Here is a 23,693-nt window from a genome sequence, read left to right as displayed (position 1 = left end):
ACCTTTCCTTATCGTTGTAACATTCGATTCCCTTAGACTGTGAGGTAACGTAATAATTAACAAGCTCCCCCATATAACTTTGCATCAATAATTACGAATGTTTATGTTCGATATTGCTGGGGATGCAAATCTAGCATTCCTTGCGTTATCAATTCCTTGAAGCTCGTTGTGAAATGCATAAACCCACGGTGTTATTAGGAAGAAAAAACGACACATCCGGGGAGAGTTCGGAATAATGAAGTCGTTAAAAACTTTCGGTGTTTTTCTATTCGCGAATAAAATGGTTCTTGATTTTCCTCAAAAAAATCCTTTCCATAGTACTATTTTACTACATGCACACAGTATTGTAGTGCAGGGTCGGTCAAAAATGACAAATACAAATAAATCGGAAAATCGAGAGTACTGCTTTTTACTTTTGTTGAATTTCCAGTTGATTTGCTTTGTATTGTTTCGTATTTATTTGTTTTTCGCTCCATTTTTTCTCTCCTAAAGCCTGTCTCCTTGCAGTTCCACATCTTTTGCTAGAATGCCTTACATTTTAATAGCCTATTTTGTAAGCACCTGCGAGATGATTCTAGTAGTTGAAAATATTAACATCACGCACGACAATCACAAAAGTCACATTTTTTGCTTCCACTGTTTCTCCTGTCTTCAGTGCCTAACGAAGTGGCAAGCCTGTGGGACCGTTTGTCTTCCTGGTTAATTATTTCAAGGATGGAGACAAGACTAGACAAATCCAGCCAGAATATGACTAGCTATATCCGCGAGACTAGGTCATGCATGCACGACTGACTATCTACGTTCATTCACCATGGTTAAATCATAAAGGCTGAAATGGTTTAATTAATTATTAGTGAAGGCTACCGCTGGTGCAATTCCACCGTTAAAGGGGCCATGCAAGTCTTTTATGCAGCCCTTGTCCATTCATACTGTGGCATAATTTTTGTGCCTATCGGGTTTAAGCAAATACAAGTTGAATATTCACAAAAGTCTGTTAGGAAGAAACTTTAATGTAACGGCACAAACACTGCAAGACTTTTCAAGTATACTGAACGACTTTTATGACCAAAAATTCTCTGACAGTACGCCTATAGGCCTATGTTTTTAATTTAAAAACATTTTAAGTGCGAAATGCGTTCGGAAAACGGAAAAACACTTCAAGATTTTCTTCCTGGGATGTCAGAGCCTCAGCGCCTAAATATTTTAAAGGAACGGAGTGGAAGATTTTCAATGTCTAAAATGTGCACTTTTCAATAACCTAAACCAAAAACTGGTGTCAATATTTTCAAGCATTTCCACTTAATAGGAGTAGAAATTTGACTATTTGACTATTAATATGACTAAGCCAATGGCGCACCTGGCGGGTTCTGCCCCCTGGGGGGTTGGTGCTCTGAAAAAAGAAGGTACAATATATACCTACATCTCTGACAGAAGTGCCGTATATCCCATTCCCCTGTGGCACAACCGAGAATGTAAGCATCATGAGCTCTTTTGGGGGGTAAAGCCCGGTCCGAGCACCCCCACCCGTGTCAAATCCTGGGTGCACCACTGTAAAGAGCTACATTTATGCCAAAAGAAAAAAATTCTACTTTGAGATGGATTTCAACTCACAATCTTGTTTATTCCCTGACAAAATGGTTGACATTATCTCAGGTTATAAAGTGCAAAATATATAAATTCACTCAGAAATGGATAAAACGAACACAAGTACCATAAAAATTTTTCACAAATTATACAAAAGTCAAAGTTGGCTACAGACCTTTAACTAAAATCATTGTAAAATAAATACGTACTGGAAGGAATGGCTCGGATTGTAAGTAATACTGCTACATTCTCGATCAATGTTATAGTAAGATCTCTCTTTCTATTCATAATAAAAGAAGTAAATCTTGAAATTATTCAGTCGGCTTTCTAGTTAGACGCCAGTTTTACAATTTTTCATTAAGCCCTATCTGTCTACTGGGGGAAATTCATAGCAATTAATAAGCCTCATATTACATGCATCGACTTTGCAACTGGTTTACAAGCTAGCAACTCTTAGTACATACTACAAGATCTCACACATCAAAGAAAGTTATTCACAAAGGTCTTATCACTGCAAACTGAATACAACTACAGTATATTCCACTGCTTTACATTTTGCGATTGAACACCTTGTTTTGGAATCAGTTACTTCCAAATAAAAATAAACTCAAAACGACTATAAAAAGCACACATCATTAAGTTGATAATCTCAAGTTATACAGTTTTTATATATTAAGGTAATTATTCAATTATACAGAATCCAACTGCAGCATTGGATGACGTTTGTAGTCACATTTTCTTAATTGTACAACAGAAGACGTTGCACTTTGAAACCAGTGACAAACGTATGATTCGTTGAGACCTCATATTCTTCAAAAACATTTCTCATGGGTCTCTGAGATACTGTGCATAAAGAGAGGCAGCTAAAACAAGGTATATGTACCGAATAATGAATTTGAAACTTCAGCCAATGTGCGCTGTGAGAATACTGTGCATGTTTTATGTTTGTTCTTTTAACCGGTAATATTTAGCTAAAAATGTTAAAAGTGTGATGTCTACAGACTCTTTCTGATTCACGTGCAAATGAAAGAATGCACATATCTGTGCATGAGCACCATTCACTGCCACAGACTCGAATCAGAAACATCTTTTTTGAGCAGCTTCTTTATTAAACAACGACATCTTGGCCCAAAGTCGACAGCACGGTGAGTGTTCTTTACACAAGCACACAGATTGCTCTTCAGCTAGGCAACAGGCTTTGCACCGGAAGCGTGCAAGATGGGATATGATCTACATCTGCTTAGTAGGCCAGGATGCCGAGTCCCACACAGGTTAGCCTATTTTGATAAGCACCACTCAAAATGTGTCATCTGCAGCTTGCCTTACGAGGACTGCTCTGATTTCTTATTGGAGTATTACAAGACTGGGATCGACGACTTGAAAGTAGTGTTTACTTTGACCTGGGGTGAGAGAGGCGGTCAGTTGTTCACAGCTCTATTGATATCGAAATCAAAATAAAAAATGGCGGATGAAATTCTGGCTCTGCTGAGGTTAGGAAAGAGATCCGCACGGATCATGCTCAACTTGTATCCTTTATCCTTTTCACTAAAGACAAACTGCCTGAAAAACTTCTTTAACATAGCTGTGAAACGGTGTCACTGAAAGTCTTTAACGTCCACAGACAGATATTTAGACAGCAGCCAGTGCTTAGTATAGAATCTACTTGCAATTACTGCACAATCTCATACTGTATAAACACTGGAATTAATAGGCACTCTGATTATTTATAACTATTTTATTTGTTTGAGAAAGTGAATCTAATCTTTGGCTAATTGATGCAATGGAATCTAAAGCAACTAAGGCACTTTCCAGTTCTACACATTCAGCACAAGCAAGGCACTAGGCTACACCAAAACTGGAATAACTGGAGCACTCCGAAGGCACGTTAATCAGAAGCTTTCAGTTTTCTCATATCAGTGCATTCCTATTTGTGAAGCACTTTCGGTAGCGCGTTTTATATTTGTTTTTTAATCTAAATGACTTCAAGCCAGTCAATCTGCTTTGAACATAGAGCTATGTTTTGGACTGATCTATGAAGCCAGAAGCCTTCACTAATGGTTCTCCATCAACTTACCACATGACACAACGGGTCAGAGTGCTTCATTCACAGAGGATTACAACCACAGTACACAAGGTGTTTTCCTGTGTTTACAGATTAAGCATAGTTTGCATTGGCACAGGAGTTATTTGTAGAGTATTTGCCACTGTCAGAGTGACTCCTGTGGCTGTTTCTTTCTTTCACCGGCTTCAGGAACTTTGTTAACATGTTCCACCAACAAAGTAAACACTCTCCATGTATGCTACTGTGTAAAACCGGATGTTCAAACAAAACAGCCTGGGACAAGTTAAATACATGTAATAAAGAATGACATGGTAACACCCCCCCCCACACACACACACTCACTTCAATCATACATGTACATAGAGCCACACTCCATGATCACCGACTGTGTCAAAACAAACTGTGGCAGGCCACTTGAAATCACTGTGATTACATTTGGACTGTTCATCAAGTGTTGTTTTAACACTGATGATGTAGAAAGGTGGGGGTTGATGAGTGGAAGATCACTACAATAGTCTACATGTACATAAACTTTGAACACCAAAGGTTTTAGAAGCAGTCAAATACGTGGTTGGTCAGGGAGCCATATACATGTATGCTGATTCATCACAGCATGGAATGTCTAGTCTTGAAGCATCTTCAAACTGGAAAATGATCCTCTAAAAGTGTATTCCAAAAATAAACTTCTGATATACAGTACTTTCCTCTCACCCCCTTGTTGCAGATCTAGGGGGCCAAACAGGGGCCATCCAACCCCACCCCCCCAAAAAAAGCCCCATTTTTTACGGACAGAGGGGCCATTTATTGGTCTGTTTCATTTCCCTTCCTTCAAATGTTTGTAAAGAGCCCTACAATGTAGTTTTCATCCCTCAGAAAAGCCATAAAATGTTAATGAAAAATTGCTCCCCCCCAAACAAAAATGGTTCTAGCTTTGTCCCAGCAGGCTACAGACGTTATCATGATGCTGCCATTTTTGTTTTTCCCCTGTACATCAAATGACAAAAGTAATACAACTCTATATATAGATAAAAGGAAACAGACTAATTTCCTTCCAGATTCAGTCAGGCAGTTAGGCTTGTCTTATTACTTTCAACGGTGGAAAACTAAGATGGCTGCCCCATGATAGAGTTCCGTACAGCCTCCTTCTTACCATAGGTACTGTACTTATTAAAGGGAAAGCTTTCAATTCAACAGCTTGCTCATACTACCAAACAGTATCAAACAGCCTGTCACATCAAATCAACAGTGTGGGTTACTTCAAGTATGTTCTGTTTGTAGTGGTTAGCAACATTGATGGTAACGATCAAGTTTAACTAATATGATGGGTCACTACACTATTAACTTTAATAGTCCTTTCTGTAAGTACATTAATTATAATATTCAGCTGTTCTGGTCCCCACTTAAGGTATGTACAGCAACATGGGATCAAGGTGATGTATCCAAGTGAATACATGAAAAAAAAAACAGGCATGTGTGTGGAAAAATGTGTATTTTCCACTTGCTGGCCCACTTTTCTCAAACTGGGCTACACTCACAAACACAAGCACTTTCTTGTGAGTTGAAACAGCAGAGGAAAGCTGTGAGCTGAAATGCTGTACACACTCAAGGCACTTTGTCTAATGATTGTGATGAGAGAAAACACGGCGTGATATTTTAGGGGGTTTAACCAGAGTGCCTCGGTTTCATGTTGAAGCGACATGTTTACGCTCATTTTTTTGTGTGTGGTGGCAGTTGTTCGATTAATTATCAATGTAACCCCAGGCAGTGGCCCTACGTCTTTCCGCAGAGACAACTTTCACACAATTGTCTCCCTCCTCTCAACTGTGTTGATGGCGACCTAGAAGGGCAGAAACTGTTTTCATTTGTGGAGCCATCTATGTCAAAACATGGTCCAAATGGGCTTCCATTTTGAGCTAAGTGACCACCCCCAAGCAGCTAAATTCTGAGGGTAGAAAAGGCAAGAAATGAATGCAGTGCACATCGTCTGGAATAGAAAGATGTAAACATACATGCACGCTTGCCTTGTGGATGTCGCATTCCTTGCTTGAATTTTCTTTGTTGCAGTCAAAGAATTAGTTATTCAGTATGTCCACACTTATCAAGCATATACAAATATACCACCCCAAAAATGGTTTTTTGATTAATGTGTCTTTTTTTATGCTTTGAAGCATGTAGAAATTCCTTGAAAAACATTTAAGAAAAAAAAATGTAGAAAAGACAGCTTCAAGTGTACCTGTTTGAATCATCCAATGAATCACTAAGAAAACCTACACAGCATTCACTTGAACTGAGATAAGTGATTGAGACAGATTTAAACCTACTTTCAAGAAAGCTGGTTCAAAGATGTTAGACTGCTTCAAAGTACATGAACTGCTTTCATCTGTCAAACATGCAATACGTTTGGACAGATTTCTTAATGGCAATCAGACAGATTTCTTCCTGGCCATCTGTCAGATACCAAGGTCACAACATATCAACACTGTCAGTACTGTGATAGTTACAGGCTTGCTTTCATCTGATGGTACATTACCAGGGTTCCTGCACCTAAAGGACAATTAAATTCCATGACTTTTCCAGGCTGTAGGAACCCTGCATTACAAACTTTCACACAGATATGTTTCTAGCCTTTGGCAATTACAAATAATGTAAACATGATCACTTTAATGGAACTGATTGTCAACAGATTTGCCACCAAAATTACTTATTTGGGGATTTCATGAATGAAACTCAACGCGCTGGACGGAATTGGATGTTACCATTTGGAACCTTCATCCTGTTACCTTAGTAACTGGAGAATGAGGAGGAGGCACTCATTGGTCTTGGAGACAAACTACTGCCGGGACGAGAGCCTGAAGAAAAAGAAAAAGAAATGCATCCAAAATGGTTAGCCTTGAAAATGGATGACCACAAATTCAAAGTTTGAGCCAGTTTTTTGTGAAGGGGTTGTGAGAGTTATAATTATAAACTAACAGTTCTAGATTTGACAAAGAAGATGGAATAAGAAAATTGTATTATTATTTATTATGAGAAATCGACAGTGATCGGTGAGGAAAAGCATGCTACAAGACACTACACTGATATGTCTTTGTATACAACTGTAAAATAAAAGCAAACGGTTTAAACTGGCAAATTAAAGACAGTTACAGGTATTCATTTTATTCAATAAACATAGGGATTCCACAAGCTTCTGAATATAATGCTAAACACCTGTGCATCCTCACAAGTTTGTAATATAGCCTAACTTTTTTGGGGGGAGGAGTTTCGTACATGTATTTGAGACAATGAGATATTACACAGTACATGTGATTAATTTGCATAAAATACACAATACACGTATATATTTTGTTGAATGTAAGTGAAACAGTATACATGTATTTATTTCACAAGGTATCCTTAAAATTCAAGTGCACATATACTGGTTGCCAGTTATGTCAAGTACCAGGGGCAGTTTGTGTTTCAGTCACTGCAAATCACCGTCATTCAGGTCTTCTACAAACTGGCTAAATCCTAACGCTGATGAACTGACAGAAAGTAGCCTGCACACACAGACCAGGCCCATCTGCACTGTGTACACACAGTCACCAGCACTGCAGGGCTTTTCATCCCATGGCAAGTTGCAGAATAAATAGACGGTGTATGGAATTACTGCCTAGCTCCCACACTCGTCTGTCCCTGTTTGAATTAAAGGGCTTTTGTTTCCCTCAGCTATATATAGATGTCTATTGATCGGCACCTGTATGTAGGCCACACCGGTAATTAACGAGCAGTGTAAACTGATGTGCATACAGGGTTAAGAATGAAGGTGAAACACAGGTTACATCAATTAAGATCAATGTAAATATCACTAATGGGTCAACACATGGTCAACTTAATCTGTCTGAATGAGACACACATTGTTTAACATGCAGCGACAAGTGAATTAATTTTTTCTTTTTACTGGTGTCTCTTTTCAAGCTGTAAGCCTAATTTCTCTGAATTAGCCAACAGTATTGAATAAATGAGGACTATATTGCCCAACTATGGGAAAGCTAGTAATCTGTTTAACATACACATACATGTACATGTGTACAGTGTCTCCATGACAGACAATTCAAAGATTTTTCTTTTCTTTTCAAAAGATTTTAACTAGACATCCCTCCAAATTATACAGAGTAAATACGCATACATGCACAGCAATACCCAGCGCATTCAATTCAAGGAGAGACATAACGAAAATCTCCACACAGATATCGGTATGTGCATGTGATAAGGAGAGAGGAGAGAAGCTTATTCTTTGACTTGTTTGAAGCACTGTTGCCTTACACTGGCACTGCGCATTTGATGTATTAACAACAAACCTCTAGGTGTGAACCAGTCATCCACTCAGGTAATTCAATGATCTAAAACAAACACACTCTGTTGATACTCAAAATGATTCACCATCAGTAACACTTCTGTGGTCTGCTACTCCACTAAAGAACCCATGACCATACATTTTACACTAGAACTCAGATATCAGTGATGCTGGATACTAGGTGCCTTCAACTACATTAATGTCTAGACCCCTGTGGTGATTTTCAAAATATTTTTAAGGAAATTTGCAATGAACACACACAAAATTGGTTGAGGCTTACATTGTACTCCACAGGGTGTTGTTGAAGTTGTAAAAAAAAAGGTTGGAATTAAAACATCGGGCCCTCTAACTTTTCTGAAGTGATACACATGTACGTAATTTGTTGATTTGAGATACATGTACCATATTTAAAACGGGTGATTCACAATGCAGTGTGCCACAAAGAGGTTGGCACGGAGAGGCCTTTTCGTAGTGCATTATGGGATAAACAGTTGACAAAGTCTCATTTGCTAAATGCGCTGTGAGTGGGAAATTTCAATTTTCCCAAATGTTTATTTTGGTTGAAAATTCGAAATTGCTTATTGCAAATGGGTGTTAGGTAGTCAAAATGAGGGCTTTGTGTGGGGCAGAGAATGACTCAATTGATCAAATATCCCCAAGTTATGTACCAAAGTGCACTCAATCGCAGCAGCATGTCGACCGTCAATTTGAAAAGTTGCCCATCTCCGGCAAACTCTTGGTGGCGCACTGTATTGTGAATCGCCTGTTTTATACCGGTACATGTATTTTTGGCAGGGGTACATTTTTGCACCAGTGTTCATGTATGACACGATTCTTAATTTTTGTATTGTTTTTAACTTCTGGGGAGGGAACTAATGCTGTGTGGCAAACAGTATCTTAATCTGATCATTACATCTTAATTACATCATTTTGTAATTGTCTTTCATTTATACGGTGTGGGTTCTTTACTATGTCCTTACAAGTTTAGTTATGGGTTCTTTTTAGTTAGAACATTTATATACAACTAATGATACTTTAATTGTTTCATTTTCCGAATGGCAGTAGGTACATCACATCTCATATGAAAAGATGAGGTGCCACTACGGCGGTAGTGACTTGTGAAAAAGTTTGGCTGAACAAATTTCAAAGCCGGAGAGTGTTTGAATTGACAATGATTCCTGTGTTACAGTGGCATTCTTGATTCCTCTCTTTGTGGGAATTAAGCAATGGCGTAAATTTACATCAGAAAAAAATTACATCAGAATGGCATGGCTCTTTTGATTGCAATTCCATTTTCAGTGATGGTGAATACATTTTTTGGTTGTTGGAAAGTCGGAAGCTTCTTCACATTCTAGGGCTGTGCCGAATATCCGAATAACCAAGTACATGTATTTGATCGATTGTCGAGTATTTGAATATTTTTTTTGCGAATTTGAATATTCGAATGCAAAATTCATGAAATTCATGATTTTTGTTTGAAATGAGAACTATGGAGGCTTCATTCAAATGAAAAGCGTCAGAAATCTTACAACGATTAAAAAGTAAATTATTCATTAAACAATTTAAAAGGAGTAGAAATTTTCAACAGGGCAAGAAGTCTTGTTCATCTCTTCAATCTTGCTAAATCATGGTTGGAGATACTCCTTCATGTGAGAAGCTATTATATTGATCACAATGTACAGTTGTGTGTGTTATTGCAACTGATTTTGTATATGGTTGGTTCATCAACAATCTGCCGGTCGGTGAGACCAAATACTCAGATATTCGATCAAATTGAAGGTTGAATATTCGAATAGTGAATTATTGAAATTGACTCAACCCTATCACATTCAGCTTTAAGCTTTTTTCTCACCACAAAAAGGGGGGGAGGACTCAATAGCCCACCCCCGCTCAAAAAGTGGAAGGAATATATATCGCCCCCCCAGATTTACACCTGTGGCATGAAGTACTGGTAGCACTTTCAGAGGATAGATGGAGAATCAAGTTCTCTGACGTCTGGATAATGACAATTTTGCTACATCTCATATTTCTTAGTACTTGACATGTCTTACATTGGCACTTGACACTTGTTTTCTACATACATGTATTAAAAAACACAGTAACAGTGTCTTTAAAGAGTTGATTGATTTGAATTGTTACCTGCAGGGCTCAAGGATCTATCCATGATACGACGGGGACTGGGTGACCTTCCACTTCTTGGTGTCACAGCTCTATTGGGACTCCGGCTTCTTCTTGGGGAAGCCTGGAGTCAGAGAAATGAGATACCAGGTTAGATGCTTAATAAAATGGTCCCCTACCAGCCTTTCTCTAAATTTGCTGATGATGTTTTGAGGCCCTGGACATCAGTGCTCTAGGCCCTACTCCATTCAAGGAAGCAGTGCCAATTTCATAGCACTGGAACATGAAGGTGCTGGAGTCGTGCATTTTACGATGCCCAGCTGTATAGTTTTCTCTACGAACTATGTTCTAGAAAGTTTGAAGCTTTCCCAAAATCAAAAAATTCAATGACAGAACTTTTAAGAACCCATTAAGTGCACGTGGTTGTTGGCGTGGGCATGAGAATCTTAAATGGTGCTCAGTGTTTACTAGGTCAAGTAGATTTCAGCCCCAGCTGGTGCAGGGGTACTTTACTTTATAGAGTACTGAGGCGTGACATCATTTGAACTGGGAAGTGAAGTGCAAACGAATGGAATATACGCACGGGTGTGGTCTCTTGTACCAATACATGTATCTTTTACATTCATCACTGTGCATGTGCGTAAGGTAATGTCATTCCAACAGTGGTTAGACAAAAACACTCAATCTGTTTACACATTCATATATGTTGGTGTATATACACCAAACATGCTTTAAATTCAATTAGGAGTCATCATAAAAATGCTTCTTATAACAAGTCTACATGTATGTAACATCCTTTTTCAGTCTTTTTTTGAGGCTAAAATTTAACACTTATACCACTAGATGAAAAGAGCCAATTGGAACATGCTACCGGTGCAAAGTACGTTGTAACATTGTTTCAGTAACGGAAATTTTACGAACTGTGGCCCACTAACCCTGAGAAAAATAATGAAGCAGAAATAGTTTTGAAAGCTCCAGCCTTCCAGAGATCCATTGTGACAAAAAAAGGCTTAAATTCCACATCAACTGGGCACTTTAAACATCACAGCCTGCATGACATGCTGGTTATGCTATTGATTTTAGCAGGGGCATCACGTGTGCTTAAAGGATTTAATTCAATAACTTCAGAGGTTTTAATCACAGAGTGTATTTGTTGTTTGAAGATCAAGTGATGATATGACCTCCCCTGGCTAATATTTGTTTCACAGTGTTGACTTATGCCAACTGTGCATACAAGACACCTGCATTCACTTTCCGATGCTGTCAACGTTTCTGACGGGTCTGATGAACATCAGTAGTTGAAAAGCAAAGCATTTCGTCACATGACTTCATGAGAGAGGAATCTTCTTAGAAAATGTGCAGTTTTTAATCTTGTTGTATTTAACAAGATTGCATAGTTGTTAAAAAGTAATATTTTAAAACATAGTTTCCTAAAAAAATACCCCAAATGGATTTTTGCAGTACTGCTTTGGCCAACTGTATTAGTTCAATACATTCTGGGTTGTAATGAAAACCAATGATCCATCCTTGTTCACAATCATATTGCAGTTGCATGGATCTATATCCATACAGGTTCATACAGGCATAGGGCATTTGTTTGAACCTACACCTACATGTAACATGCCTATACCCAAACCATAAGAACCTAGAAGTATGGGAACTTAGGAAGGTTCAATGCAAGCATGTAGAACGTTCTTCAACTCTTTACTTCTGTTGTGGATATTCAGTCTGGTCTTCACTGTTTGTCGCATTTTTTCTTGTTTGTTTTCAGTGTTTTTGTCCCTCGTCCAATTGTCTGTCTATATAGGCTGTTCTCTACAAGCCCCCGCTGATATGAACAGCTCCATACTTCCGATCTTTTCAGGTTTTCTCTATTTTCTCTTATTATATTACACTGTATTCATGGCTCGTATTTATTTTACGTGTATTCTTGATTCGCATTCTAATGAAAGCATGGAAATAGATGTTGTTTTTGAATTAGAATGGATGTGATTTCCAGTGTGGTACACAGTAGAGGGACAACACACTGAACATAATTAGATGGGAACTTATCATCGTGTGCATGCTGACAGGTCTTCATAGAAAAAGTGCACTAAAAAAGACCACTTTAAACATGAAATTGAGCAAAATGTTTGGATGAAATTGAAATGTAGAGGCCCCCCCCAAAAAACAGTTTTTATGAATAGAAAATGTCGTCTGTTTCAATAAACTATTTCTCAAGAGTAAGACCCTAAGAGTATTTTCAAAACTTGCATTTTTGCCCTAAGGACCTTGTAACACTGAGCTGACGACATGTGCTGTGTGTGCTGGACACGGAACCCAAGCATAAATTACACATTCAACAGTTACACAAATGGTGCCCACATTCCTGAGCAAGTACGTCGAGAAAATTGTTTTCTCAGACAAAACACTGCGCGTAGGCCCCCCACCTCGGGTAGGGTACAGCTTGCCACAACAACAAACGTTTGGATCCCGGGGTGTCAAGGGACGAGCCCGTCAGCTGGAAGAAATCAAACAGTGTCAAGTGCCATGAAGCCTGCAAGGATGTAATTATTAGTCTCAACGCACACCGAGTGGACTCAAAGACACCAGACTAAACAAGGCCAAATGAGACTTACCAGGGTAGCGCCTCGTCTGGTTACAGCCTCTCCCTTGAGTAGAATCTTTCCAGTCAAAACTTCTTGCAGTGCTGGCCAGACGTAATGACTTACTAGGGGGGCCGAGTACTCCGAGTCATAGCTACGGCGGTACCTGACAAACATTGAACCAAACAAACTCATAACCAAAGCTGACTCCATTATTTAGGGGAATTAATCAAGTTGGTGTATACATGTACGTACTGAAAAAAAATGTTTGAAGAAACCTCAATATTGGAACGTAACTAAACAAACATAAGTGAGTCCAGAGAATCTTGTCGAGACAGTTTTGTGAGGGTGGTGCTGACAGCAACCTCCAGACCTCTTCAGTTGACATCAGGCAGCTGTCTGCGATGACAAGGCCGAGACAGAAGGCTTCTTTTGGGCAGTCGACCTACAGTCAGGTGCAGCATAATGCAGCAACCATTTCTAAATGTGAGCCCAATGCTAACAGCAATCACACGCCGGCACAAGCTCATCAGGCAAGAGTGAGTTGTGTCCCAAGTAGTTGGGTCATTCTATAAATTTGGGGTCCAATTTTTTCCCATCCATGTAACATCCGGCATACGATTCTGTATGTTTTGAACACATTCCTGGGTTTCAAAGACTGATTAAGCTATGCAAATTACTAGCCAAATAAAAGACTTCAGTTTGATATCTCTTGTCAAGGTACCCTGGGTCAGGTGTAATGGACAGAAAACATTGGACCCCAAATTTAGAGAATGACCTAATTCTAAACCAATCCCTGCTGTAGAAATGCTAATTGTAACACAGCTAGTACTTACTTAAAATCATCAAACAGTTCACCCCTCCTAGCTGGCAGGATATCCAGCGGGTTAGGCAAAGCACTCATATCCCAAGCCACTTTGACCAATTCACGGATGAAGAGCGAGAGAGACTTGAAGTCTACCTCAGGAGGATATGAGAGCACTGGATGAGTGTTCATAGCCAGTAACACATCCTGAAAAATGGAAGGCAAGATATGCACCATGACGTTTTTCATCTTATCAAAGTTGTAGAAATGATTTAGATGAACTTTGTGATTGATGTTCTGAGATCCATTTCTTAAAACTTACAGCCACACATCACTACAGCGAACAGTTTGAGAAAGGACCACAAAGATTTCTTAAGACATATATACTGCAGTGTGTGTTCCAATTCTCCATGCACATTAATGACTTCTTTGTGAAATGTATCCACCGATGCCATAACTGTACAACACTTTGTGTACATCCAGAGGCTATACTGATTCAGTCCATATATTCCTAATTGTATGTACAGTACGCATGGACATGTATTATACATCCAGCCAGAGATCTATGATGCTGTCCACACTCTTACCTGCACAATACTGTGCACATCCAGAAGTTGTCCATTCTTATTGATGTAGTTTTGTACTGCTTCCTCCAGGGTCTCTGGTCCAGTGTGGGTCAGCTGCAGTGTGCTGCGGACTTTGCTACGATACAGACGATAGGCCTTCTTAGCACAGTGGAAGGCTTCCTGGATGGACACAAGCGATGACATGAAGGTCAACAGTTGTCAAACTGAGCGACAGTCAGGGTTCTAGCCGCGGTGGGCGGTGCCGGGCGGCACCACACGGTGCTGCCAATTTCCGCCCGGCACTCAGGGTTGAAATTGGCTGTGCCCCCCAGCACGGATTTTCCAAAAAATGAACTGAAATATTACTGAAAATTTAAATGTACCAATTCGATCGTATTTCAAGCATCAGAAAGCATTAAAAACTGCGCTCACTATGCTTTGTAATCCAAAAATTTACCCGGCACTAAAATGGTCTTAGCTAGAACACTGGCAACAGTGTTTATAAATAATGTCACAAGCTACATGTACCCTCAACTGAAATGTCAAAGGTCATGAGCAGAGTTGTATTTAAACCAAAGCGAAAAATCCATCTCAGGCTGCAGCAGACTACAACATGTTTTCACCCCTGCATCAATCCTGGGATCTACCCAGTGTGAAAAGGTCTTGAATTCCCATTCCTTCACAAGATGCAATGCAGATACAGAATTGTAAGGAACAGAAATACATGTACACCTTCTGCTTTCACTTCAAGCTAGACGACAAACTAGACTGATGTCGTGATGAATCCTACATGAGATGATCTGATCAAGGTACTCAAGTAGTGATCGGCGAACAAGTAATCAAGTATCGGCGCAAGCAACTTTTCTTGACCCATTTATTGCATCTCACAGTGTGATGCAAACCTTCAAAACAGTACCAATGACAATAATAACAAGCTCTTGTTGGACAAGCCTCCTGCACTATACAAGACTCACCTCAACACAGGCAAACACAATCTGCTGGTGAATGTCGTGATCGTCGGACAATGTACGCAGAATATCCATGGCATCCATACGATCGCGTGAGAACATATCACCGAAGCGGGTGACCAGATGAGCTTGACGAACACGCTGTACAACATCACTGCTGACTGAGCTAGTAGTTCGTGGGCTGGTAGGCGGTAGAGGAGATGTCAGGTAATCCATCCTGAGACGAAGGGAATGGCAAAAGAGGGATGAGAAAAGAGAAAGATTTACATGCTAGTTTGTGACAGCCAGCTCACACGATTCTAAGAAAAGGCATGAACAAACAGGATCCACCCTTAAAGAACTTCGAAATTGCATGTATGTGGTAAAAAGACTGCTTAGTACACTATGTACATTACATCAATTATAGTTCGGAAGACAGTGGCCCAAAAATGTGACACAAGGAGCCAGTAAACGTACGGTGATTAAGAACAAATTATTCAAAAACTTTGAAGGAAAACGGCTGACTTGCCCAGGATTCATTCAAATCAGCAACCTAAGGACACCACACAGTACAGGCACTCTATGGAATAATTTGACTAGTCTAACTTTATGCTGGCAAGTATGTGTATTTAACTGTCATTCATAAGTAACTCAGACAGTTCCCTATTCATCAACTCGCAATGTGACTGTGTAGACATTTGATAATGCCCACTGTGATTTGATAATGCCCACTGCGTAAAAACACACTGGCCCCTGGATACAAGACAGTTTAATCCCTTCCTATTGGTCAAGAGTCTGTGGGCACCACGGCATGCAGAACTCGCCAAGCAAGCACCAGGTCCATATATATAAAGGGGATTCTTCCGGACTACTTAAAATAAAATGGATGGGGGTGTTCAGGGAAATGAAAATAAAATTCTTGAACAAAATCCTTGGAAATTTATCATAGGTATATGGATTTCTTTGGACTCTCTGACTAAAATGGTATTTATGAATGGGAATTAGTATGTGCTTGGTCAACTCAGAAGATTGCATGCTGACAATGCATGTTTAAGACCGGCCACAATATTTATTCCCTTAGTAATTTGTCTTGTGGAGACCATTCATCAGGAAGCCACAGATCGTGCATCAAGTGATACGGTATCTACCACATGCTGCATGTCACACTTTGAAAAAGCACCCAGAAGTTTACTCAATCTCAGGATGCATGGATGTGCCTTTTTTAACCGCAATAAAACCAACATGACAATTGACTACTCTCACTTTTTTGATCCAGGGTGCCAGTTTACGTAATCTTTAATTTGTGAGATGACGAAGTACACCAACGCAAATGTATATACTCACCTTCCAGTTAGAATAGCCTTCTCCTCTCTCAGTAAGTTGACATCTTCTCTCAATCTACGAGCTTCCACCTCATAGTTCTCTAGAACACCAACACGAGATCTGTATATCTCTAGCTCATCCTTCAGGGCCTTAATGCTATCACCATCAAAAGAACAAAATTGATACATGTAAGTCCATCCTAATTTCTTTCTAATATCTTAAATCAGTTGAGAACTGAGTGGGGCTGATCAAGGATCTTGTGGAACTATTAACCACTACCAGCCGGGGACTCCGAAATCGGAGCCCTATGGTTTATATGTGTGGCCGGGGTCTCCGAACTCGGACAAAGGAAACAGGGCCCTGTAACAAAAGACCGTACTCCGAACAAAAGACCAGGCTGCTGGGCATGACCGGCATTTTTCACTCTCAAAAGTGGTGATAATCCAGCGTTATTTTGAAACCGTATACCAGGGTTTGGGGTATTTAGAGCAAGCGGATTACCACCGGGGACAAAAGCTCTCCACCACCGCAGCGATGAGCCACACAGCACCGCTGAATGCTAATCTGGCCCCTATTGAAAAGAGGTCAGCAGTGCACTGAGCCAGGTTCGTGAACAAAAGACAGTTGTATAACACCGCACAATCTGGGCTCTGTTTACAAGGCTGCAGGCCTGGCTGAAATATTCGGGTGTCAATGAAGGCCACCTGTCAACTTAGAGTAGTGCCTGAAGATTACTATGTGCGGCTATAAACGACCGTTAAATGGAATGATGAATTGTTGAAGGATTTTGAAAACGGAAAAAATGATAGTCATGTCCGCCCAGCATCCTCAACGTTGAAAAGTGCCCCGGACCAAAGTGGTTAAAACACTCAAGTGATGCCATCTGCTTGACTTTGATATTACTCAGGAAGTTGCAATGGGCATACATGTAATACCGAAGAAATTGCATCTTCCACATCTCTTGGATACACAAAACCCTACACACCAATGAACTACCCACTGATTGAGGACAGAAAGTTCAATACACACAAGTCACCTGAGCAAACTCTACAATTAAACAAGATACATGTACAAACATGACAAAGCTCTTTGCACAGCACACTACATGTACATGTGCGTCCATGGAACTGTAAAGCGGCACACTAAATTTGAATGAAATTTCAATAGTTTAACTCCTAAGGTTTTTGTTCTGACACATACATGCAACACTGATGTAGGAATCTCAGGCTGAAATAACCTTGTACATGTATGTGTACATGACTGTATATGATTTGTAAACTGAGAGTTTTTATCATTGAGAGAGCTCGTTTTCATTTATTACATCATCCATGACTTTATTTCAATGAACTTAAAACTGCACATATTTCACATCTGAATTAGTCATCAGTGCAGTGGGGGTAAAGGTCACTTGCAAATTGCCTAGGGTCATTCTATAAATTAGGGGTCCAATTTTTTTTGTGTCCCTGTCAATTCTGACATATGATTTTGTAAGTTTAGGATGTACTTTTTAATTGCCAATAGTAATGAATTAATGCACATTACCTGCCAAATAAATGTTAAATAGTTTGAAACCAATTTCAGTGATATTTCCATGTTAAATGACACAGCTAGGTCAGGTGAACAGGGACACAAAAAGTCACACTTTATGACCCTGATGAATTCATAGAATGACCCACTAATAAGTTTAAGTTTTTTGACTGAATCAAAATCTGTAAGGTGTTTGCATACGTTGTGCTAAGTCGGATGGTATCTTCTTCATTCAGTATTGCCTCCCCCACAGATGCTGAACGCTCCTCATCCAACTTGGATTTTGCTTCCTGCAATCTGTAAATACAAACACAAAAGAATATTGAGAGGAAATAAATAAAAGTGCTATTCAACATACAGTTGGAAAAAAAAGTTATTCAGTTCAATGTCCTCCAGGATATCTAGCTTTCGAAAACATACATGTACATGCACATGAATACATAAATGTTATTCACTAGGAGAATGTTTTGGAAATGTGAGTTTCCTAAATCCCATGGGGAAAATATGAGAAAGAAAAATACATGTATGTCTCTTTCCGGACAAACAACAACAAGAAGTGAATGTATAATAACAGCTTGCAGTCAGTGTGGGGAGTACATGTACCTCACAGATCGATCTGTGCCAAAACGGTTTACTTAGAAAAAACAGACTTTATTCATTTTCATTATCGAGTATCACCCTTCCTGCCACTACCTGTTGAATCTTAAGTTTACAGCATAACACTGCTGAAACAAGTATTCATTTCTGAAGAGATTTGAAGTTTTTCAAATGAAGCTCTGCAGTATACATGCAAAATATTTCTTTTGTGAGTATGAGTGGTTCTGAAAAGAACCAGAGAATACTTAGTATTCATTCATTCTGTCTGTTTCATTTCTTTGGTTTAACTGTATCATTATAACAGACCTTTTGCAAAGAATACCACTATATGTACTGTACGTAATACACCTGCTGGTCTTCAGAACTGCCAGGTGTTCAAGGCTAAGCACTTTGTCGTTTAATCAAAAGGCACGTACTGTTCATGTAAGCATAACTTCCTTTTAATTCTCACTAAGGTCTAATTATGATGAAATGCAGACAGAACTGGAAATTAGAAGGAAATTGTAACAAGCCTCGCCATCATGCCGACTGTGAATAAATCCAGTGATTCAGGGTCAGATTAAAATGCCAAATCACCGTAACAGTTTGCACGGGTTTGCATGCCTTCTGAGGAAAAAAAGAAGTTGAGTAATGGGACTCACACAAGTACCGTACAAGTAAAGGGCTAACAAAAATTTGGCAAGAAAACAGATATCACAATTCACACATCTGAGTGAAGAAATATAATTTAACCTACATTTAGTGTTGAAGTGTAGGTGAAGTATGGGTGAGAATTTATGTTTAATTTGAAAAATGTTTAGAAAACTTTCGCATGTACTGTTTAAATGTCCAACCCTTATCACGGTGTCATTGAAAATTTCAAACACAACAAATAGTATAAAATGTAAATGCATGTAATTGACACAAAGTTCCAGTGATGAATTCATGGTATTCCTTTGATATGACCGAGCAGTAAAGTGCTCTGAATTTATGTTTTAAAGGCATTGTTTACAATAAAAATGAATGAGATTGTGTTAATCAAAACGTCAAACCTCTAAAAGGGACGGTTCTGTTTAAACGTTTGGGAAAATTTGTAAATGGATTCCGAACTTTTGTTATTTATATGTGTAAATGTCCAAACCTTAGTACATGTACAGTGTACATGTACCGTACATGTACAGTACATGTACAGAGTACATGTACAGTACATGTACATGTATGTACGTGTATGCAGTTACATTGTATTTGCTATGTGTTGAAAATACAGATCAGTGTCCTGACAAAAGAAACGTACCTTACGAATACCTGTAAAATGGAGTTCACAGTTTCTGAAAGGCACATTTTACTGATTGTGATTATTCTTAAATTAAACCATATGCACCTTGATATTGCCCATAGATTCACAGCAAAATCTTAGTTTTAGAAGCTTGCTATGAGTTTTCAAAACAAGGTCTGCTCCTTTTACATCACAATCATGTTTTTCTTACAAGTGGCTGCTAAAACTATTGCTGGCAATCCAAACAAATGTGTAAAAATTATTCACAGAGCTAAAAATCAAAGCCAGAAGAACACCAGTAATACAAGTACTATTAATGAACAAATGTGCATTTTCAGCAAGTTGTGAACAAAGGTTGATTTTTTTGGCAAACTTTGGCTGCCCATGTTGCAGGCAAAATAAGAGTTTTTACAGGAAATACAATACATACAATACATTGTCCATAACCCACATTTGTGGCATAAACAACGACCAAGGAACTTACTCCTGCTTCAGTGAATCCGACACATTCCTTGATGTATTCAAGTCCTCCTCCAAGTCCTGCAGCTGAGCTTCATAATCATCTCTCATCTTGGACAGTGCTCGATCTTTGGCAGCAACGTCAGCCATCATGTCTAAACTCAGATCAGTGGTTGCATTGCTTGATGTGAAACCTTGAGTTAACCAGGGTAGGAGCCTATTCTTCAACGCATCACACCCTCCATAGATACCGCCTACAGAATCAGCCCATTCATAGGAAAACAGTCCAATACATTTATAACTGACCAGCATTTTGATTAGTCTACATGTACATCTTGTTGGGAAGAGGATCGAGACAATAAAGAGAGTTGAAAATGTGACAGCACTAGCTTTTTTTTAATGAAAGAGAAAATTATTTTGCCTGCTTTTTTAAACTCCCTTTAGAATGGCTCTGGTTTAAGGTGTTTCATATAATTACAATTTTTACTACAAAATCTTGTACGTTTCAGTTTTTGCCAAACATGATTACACATGCTGTCTGTCTCACTACAATGGAACTAATATGCAACCAAATGGGCAATTTTTCTTGGGACTATTCCTATTAGGCCAAAGCAACTACATGTAATGGCCACTGGAAAGGAGTAAACCTCAATTTAAACTCTATATGAGGGTCTGCAAAAACTTGGAAAAAAAAACAAGGTGTGAGATTACATTACATATTTTTGTGAATTTTTCACAAAAGTGGACGAGTCAATAAGTGTGAAGTTACGATAACTTACCTTCAGCTGCAGAGAGATTAAGAATCAAAAAGAGTTGGCCTTGAAGACGCGATGTCAGCTCAATCAATTCACAACAGCGACTAACATTTTGATCGCATGTGTTCACCTGCGTACAGGAAGGAAGAAAGTCATGTTTTAATTCACACATACATGCCACTTTTTTATGATACTCTGTCAAATGGAATACAGATGAGGTTCAGACCTTCATCTTTTATTTATTTTAATGGTCTGATGAGAGCGGAGTCAATCAGGTTGCTTTAGTACATGTAGGCCTTGTGGTCGTTTTCATGGTTTAAATCTTGCCTACAGTTTATTAGTACCCGGTTTGTTATTAATTGTGCTTTCAATCCCTGATTCCATGGGTCATTCTATGATATACATGTATGTATTTTATCAAGATGTATTTTTTGCGTTGGGGAGATGTTAATTATATATAACGGGTTTGCCCTTACCCAACGTATATTTATAAGCACTGTATGCTCAGTGCTTGCCCGAGAACTTGCGAAAAAACCTCACAAGCTTACTCGGGTGGGACTCGAACCCACGACCTCCTGCTTACTAGTGCAGATGTCTTAACCACTCGACCACCGAGCTTGCCGGGGTCGGCTGGCCGGTCTGAGTCAATTGAGCAATCACAGCTAGGGCCTACATGTATTTGTATTAAAGAGATCACACAAAATTATGTCATCGTTGCACAATTGAGCGGGGTATGCATGGTCTAATGTGGTCGCTAGACTGTGGTTTGGTCCCTGACTTGACAGTTGCATCCATCCTTGCGGTCGGGATGACATCACTGAGTCTTGATCTTCTTTCTGATTTTTCAATTGGTGGCTATTCCATATTTCACACTCTGAAAATCTGACTTAGGCTATATTGACTAAACTAAATGTGCCTGAAATTTCACTATTTATGAGCCATGAATATCTCCAACACCGTACCGAAAAAGTTTGCTATATTTATCATGTTGCAGTAAAAAAGGAGCAAAATATGCAAATCCCTGCACAAAGTGAATGGAGAGTTGCCCCTTTACCCAGACGTGAGTTCAATTAATGGAACAACCTCCCACTGCGAGAAATAGGCCTAGGGGTACTACTACTACTAGTACTAGGCTACTCACACTCAAAAATTTATGGTCTCCCATTAATATTTTTTGCCCACAGACATTAAAGAATTCTTCCTCAGTTTAGCACGCCCATTAATGTCCATTAGGGCTAGCAAAGCTCCAATAAAGAGGCATTCAGAATTGATGACTAGTAAAATTTGTCAAAGTTATCGACGGTGTCGATGAAAGTTGCGAAGCGTCCCCATCGTCATGGCAACCCTTTTCATTCAGTCTAGTCCACCGTCTTAGTCATTTAGAACCAGTGTTTGGAAATACGCACCAAATAATTACTGGACCACAGATCGAGTTTATCTTGCAAAGTGTTAAACCCTCCAGTCTTGACCAGTCTTCGCAGCGATTCCGCCATTTTGCGATTGCACACAAACACGAGAAATTCTGCGAAGTTCCACTTCCAGATTCGCCAGGTTAATTGTGCTGTCCGTCTGATGCACGACGTCAAAACATGTACTGTATATGGCCTTTTGCCTTTTGATCAATTTAATCGCGAACGCAAACATCTAGGTACGCCACGCATGCGTACGGCCATGCACAAACGGATTCTGGGTACAATGCAAATACTCTTAACGTGTGAAAGACACACTGTCACCAGTCTGACAAGAAATGGTTGGGATCCTTGCAGCCCATGTATTCTGTACTAGTCCTGCACTCGAGACGTTGTTGTAGATGGGTGCACTGAACTAATTCAAGCTCCATTGAAAATAGTGTAAAATCAACCAAGTTTGGAGCCCCATGGCAGGCAACTGAAGTCCCTGAGGCCTCTCAAACAAAAAACAATGTGTTGTTTGGTCCTTCAGATTTCATTTGATTTTCAATTTTTAGTAGGTTAACCAATGAATTTTTTAATTATCCGCCCAAAACAAACTCACCCCCCAAAAAGTGAATGTTGCCAAGCCCTCCCAGCGGCCATTTTTCAAATGACATCCCTCACTTTCCGGGGGCTCTTCTGACTAATTTTCAATCCCTTTTTTTCTGCTCTGCCCCCAGATGGGTGCCCCTGAATCTACAGAGATAATCCTGGGCCATACTGACACAATTCCACCATTTCTTGGCCCAAACAGACCCCTCTTTTTGAAACAATTTCTGGGGGGTACTTTTTGTGCGCCTCCGCCAGGCGGAGAATTTTCCTTGAATTCGGACACTGCACCCAGATCTGCGTGATGAACCGCTGCCGCGAGAGGGCACTATTACGACAAATCGCTACACGTCACAGCCACCTGCAAACATTATGGGTCCAGTCCACTAATTCAAGCCCCATTGAAAACAGTGTAAAATCAGCACCGTTCAGGGCCCAAAGCATGCACGCCAACATCCCTGAGATTTCTGAAACACAAATGAAATTCTTGTCTGGTCACTTATCTTTCAATTTCCTCTCATTTTTTTGTGGGTTAACCAATTACATTTTTAATTATTCCCACAAAACAAAATCACCCCCAAAAAAGTGATTTTTCCGAAGTCTGATTGCAGCCATTTTTCAAGTGGCAACCCTCAACTTTCCGGCACTTAGGACCATTTTTCAACCGTAGTTTTTAGCCCTTCTGCCCTCGTATGAAAGCTCAAAGACCCAGGGAGTAGATCCTGGCAACGATTTACACAATCGCACCCTTTTGGGGGCCAAACAATCTCCTTTTTC

At 39.5% G+C, this 23,693-nt stretch overlaps 1 protein-coding gene across 2 annotated transcripts; it reads right to left on the bottom strand.

Moving 5' to 3' along the window:
• Positions 1-1,600: 1,600 nt before the first annotated feature.
• Positions 1,601-22,522, bottom strand: spata18 (spermatogenesis associated 18). Of its 2 annotated transcripts, none has more exons than XM_022237125.2 (11): positions 22,323-22,522; positions 20,941-21,046; positions 20,187-20,415; positions 18,052-18,147; positions 16,345-16,479; positions 15,028-15,238; positions 14,075-14,233; positions 13,519-13,694; positions 12,716-12,848; positions 10,119-10,221; positions 1,601-6,495 (listed from the first exon to the last, which is right to left on the bottom strand). In XM_022237125.2, exons 1-11 carry the CDS (start codon positions 22,407-22,409, stop codon positions 6,428-6,430), a joined length of 1,503 nt encoding a protein of 500 aa, XP_022092817.2. In that variant the 5' UTR covers positions 22,410-22,522; the 3' UTR covers positions 1,601-6,427. The 2 variants fall into 2 exon arrangements, with proteins under 2 accessions (XP_022092817.2, XP_086989515.1); XM_087133389.1 differs by lacking the exon at positions 22,323-22,522 and adding an exon at positions 22,058-22,246.
• Positions 22,523-23,693: the final 1,171 nt, after the last annotated feature.

Source organism: Acanthaster planci, linkage group LG02 (genome assembly GCF_054643075.1).
Source record: "Acanthaster planci isolate LZ-2023a linkage group LG02, COTS_SCS, whole genome shotgun sequence".
Lineage (NCBI taxonomy): Eukaryota > Metazoa > Echinodermata > Asteroidea > Valvatida > Acanthasteridae > Acanthaster > Acanthaster planci.
This window is presented reverse-complemented; position numbering and strand designations above follow the sequence as displayed.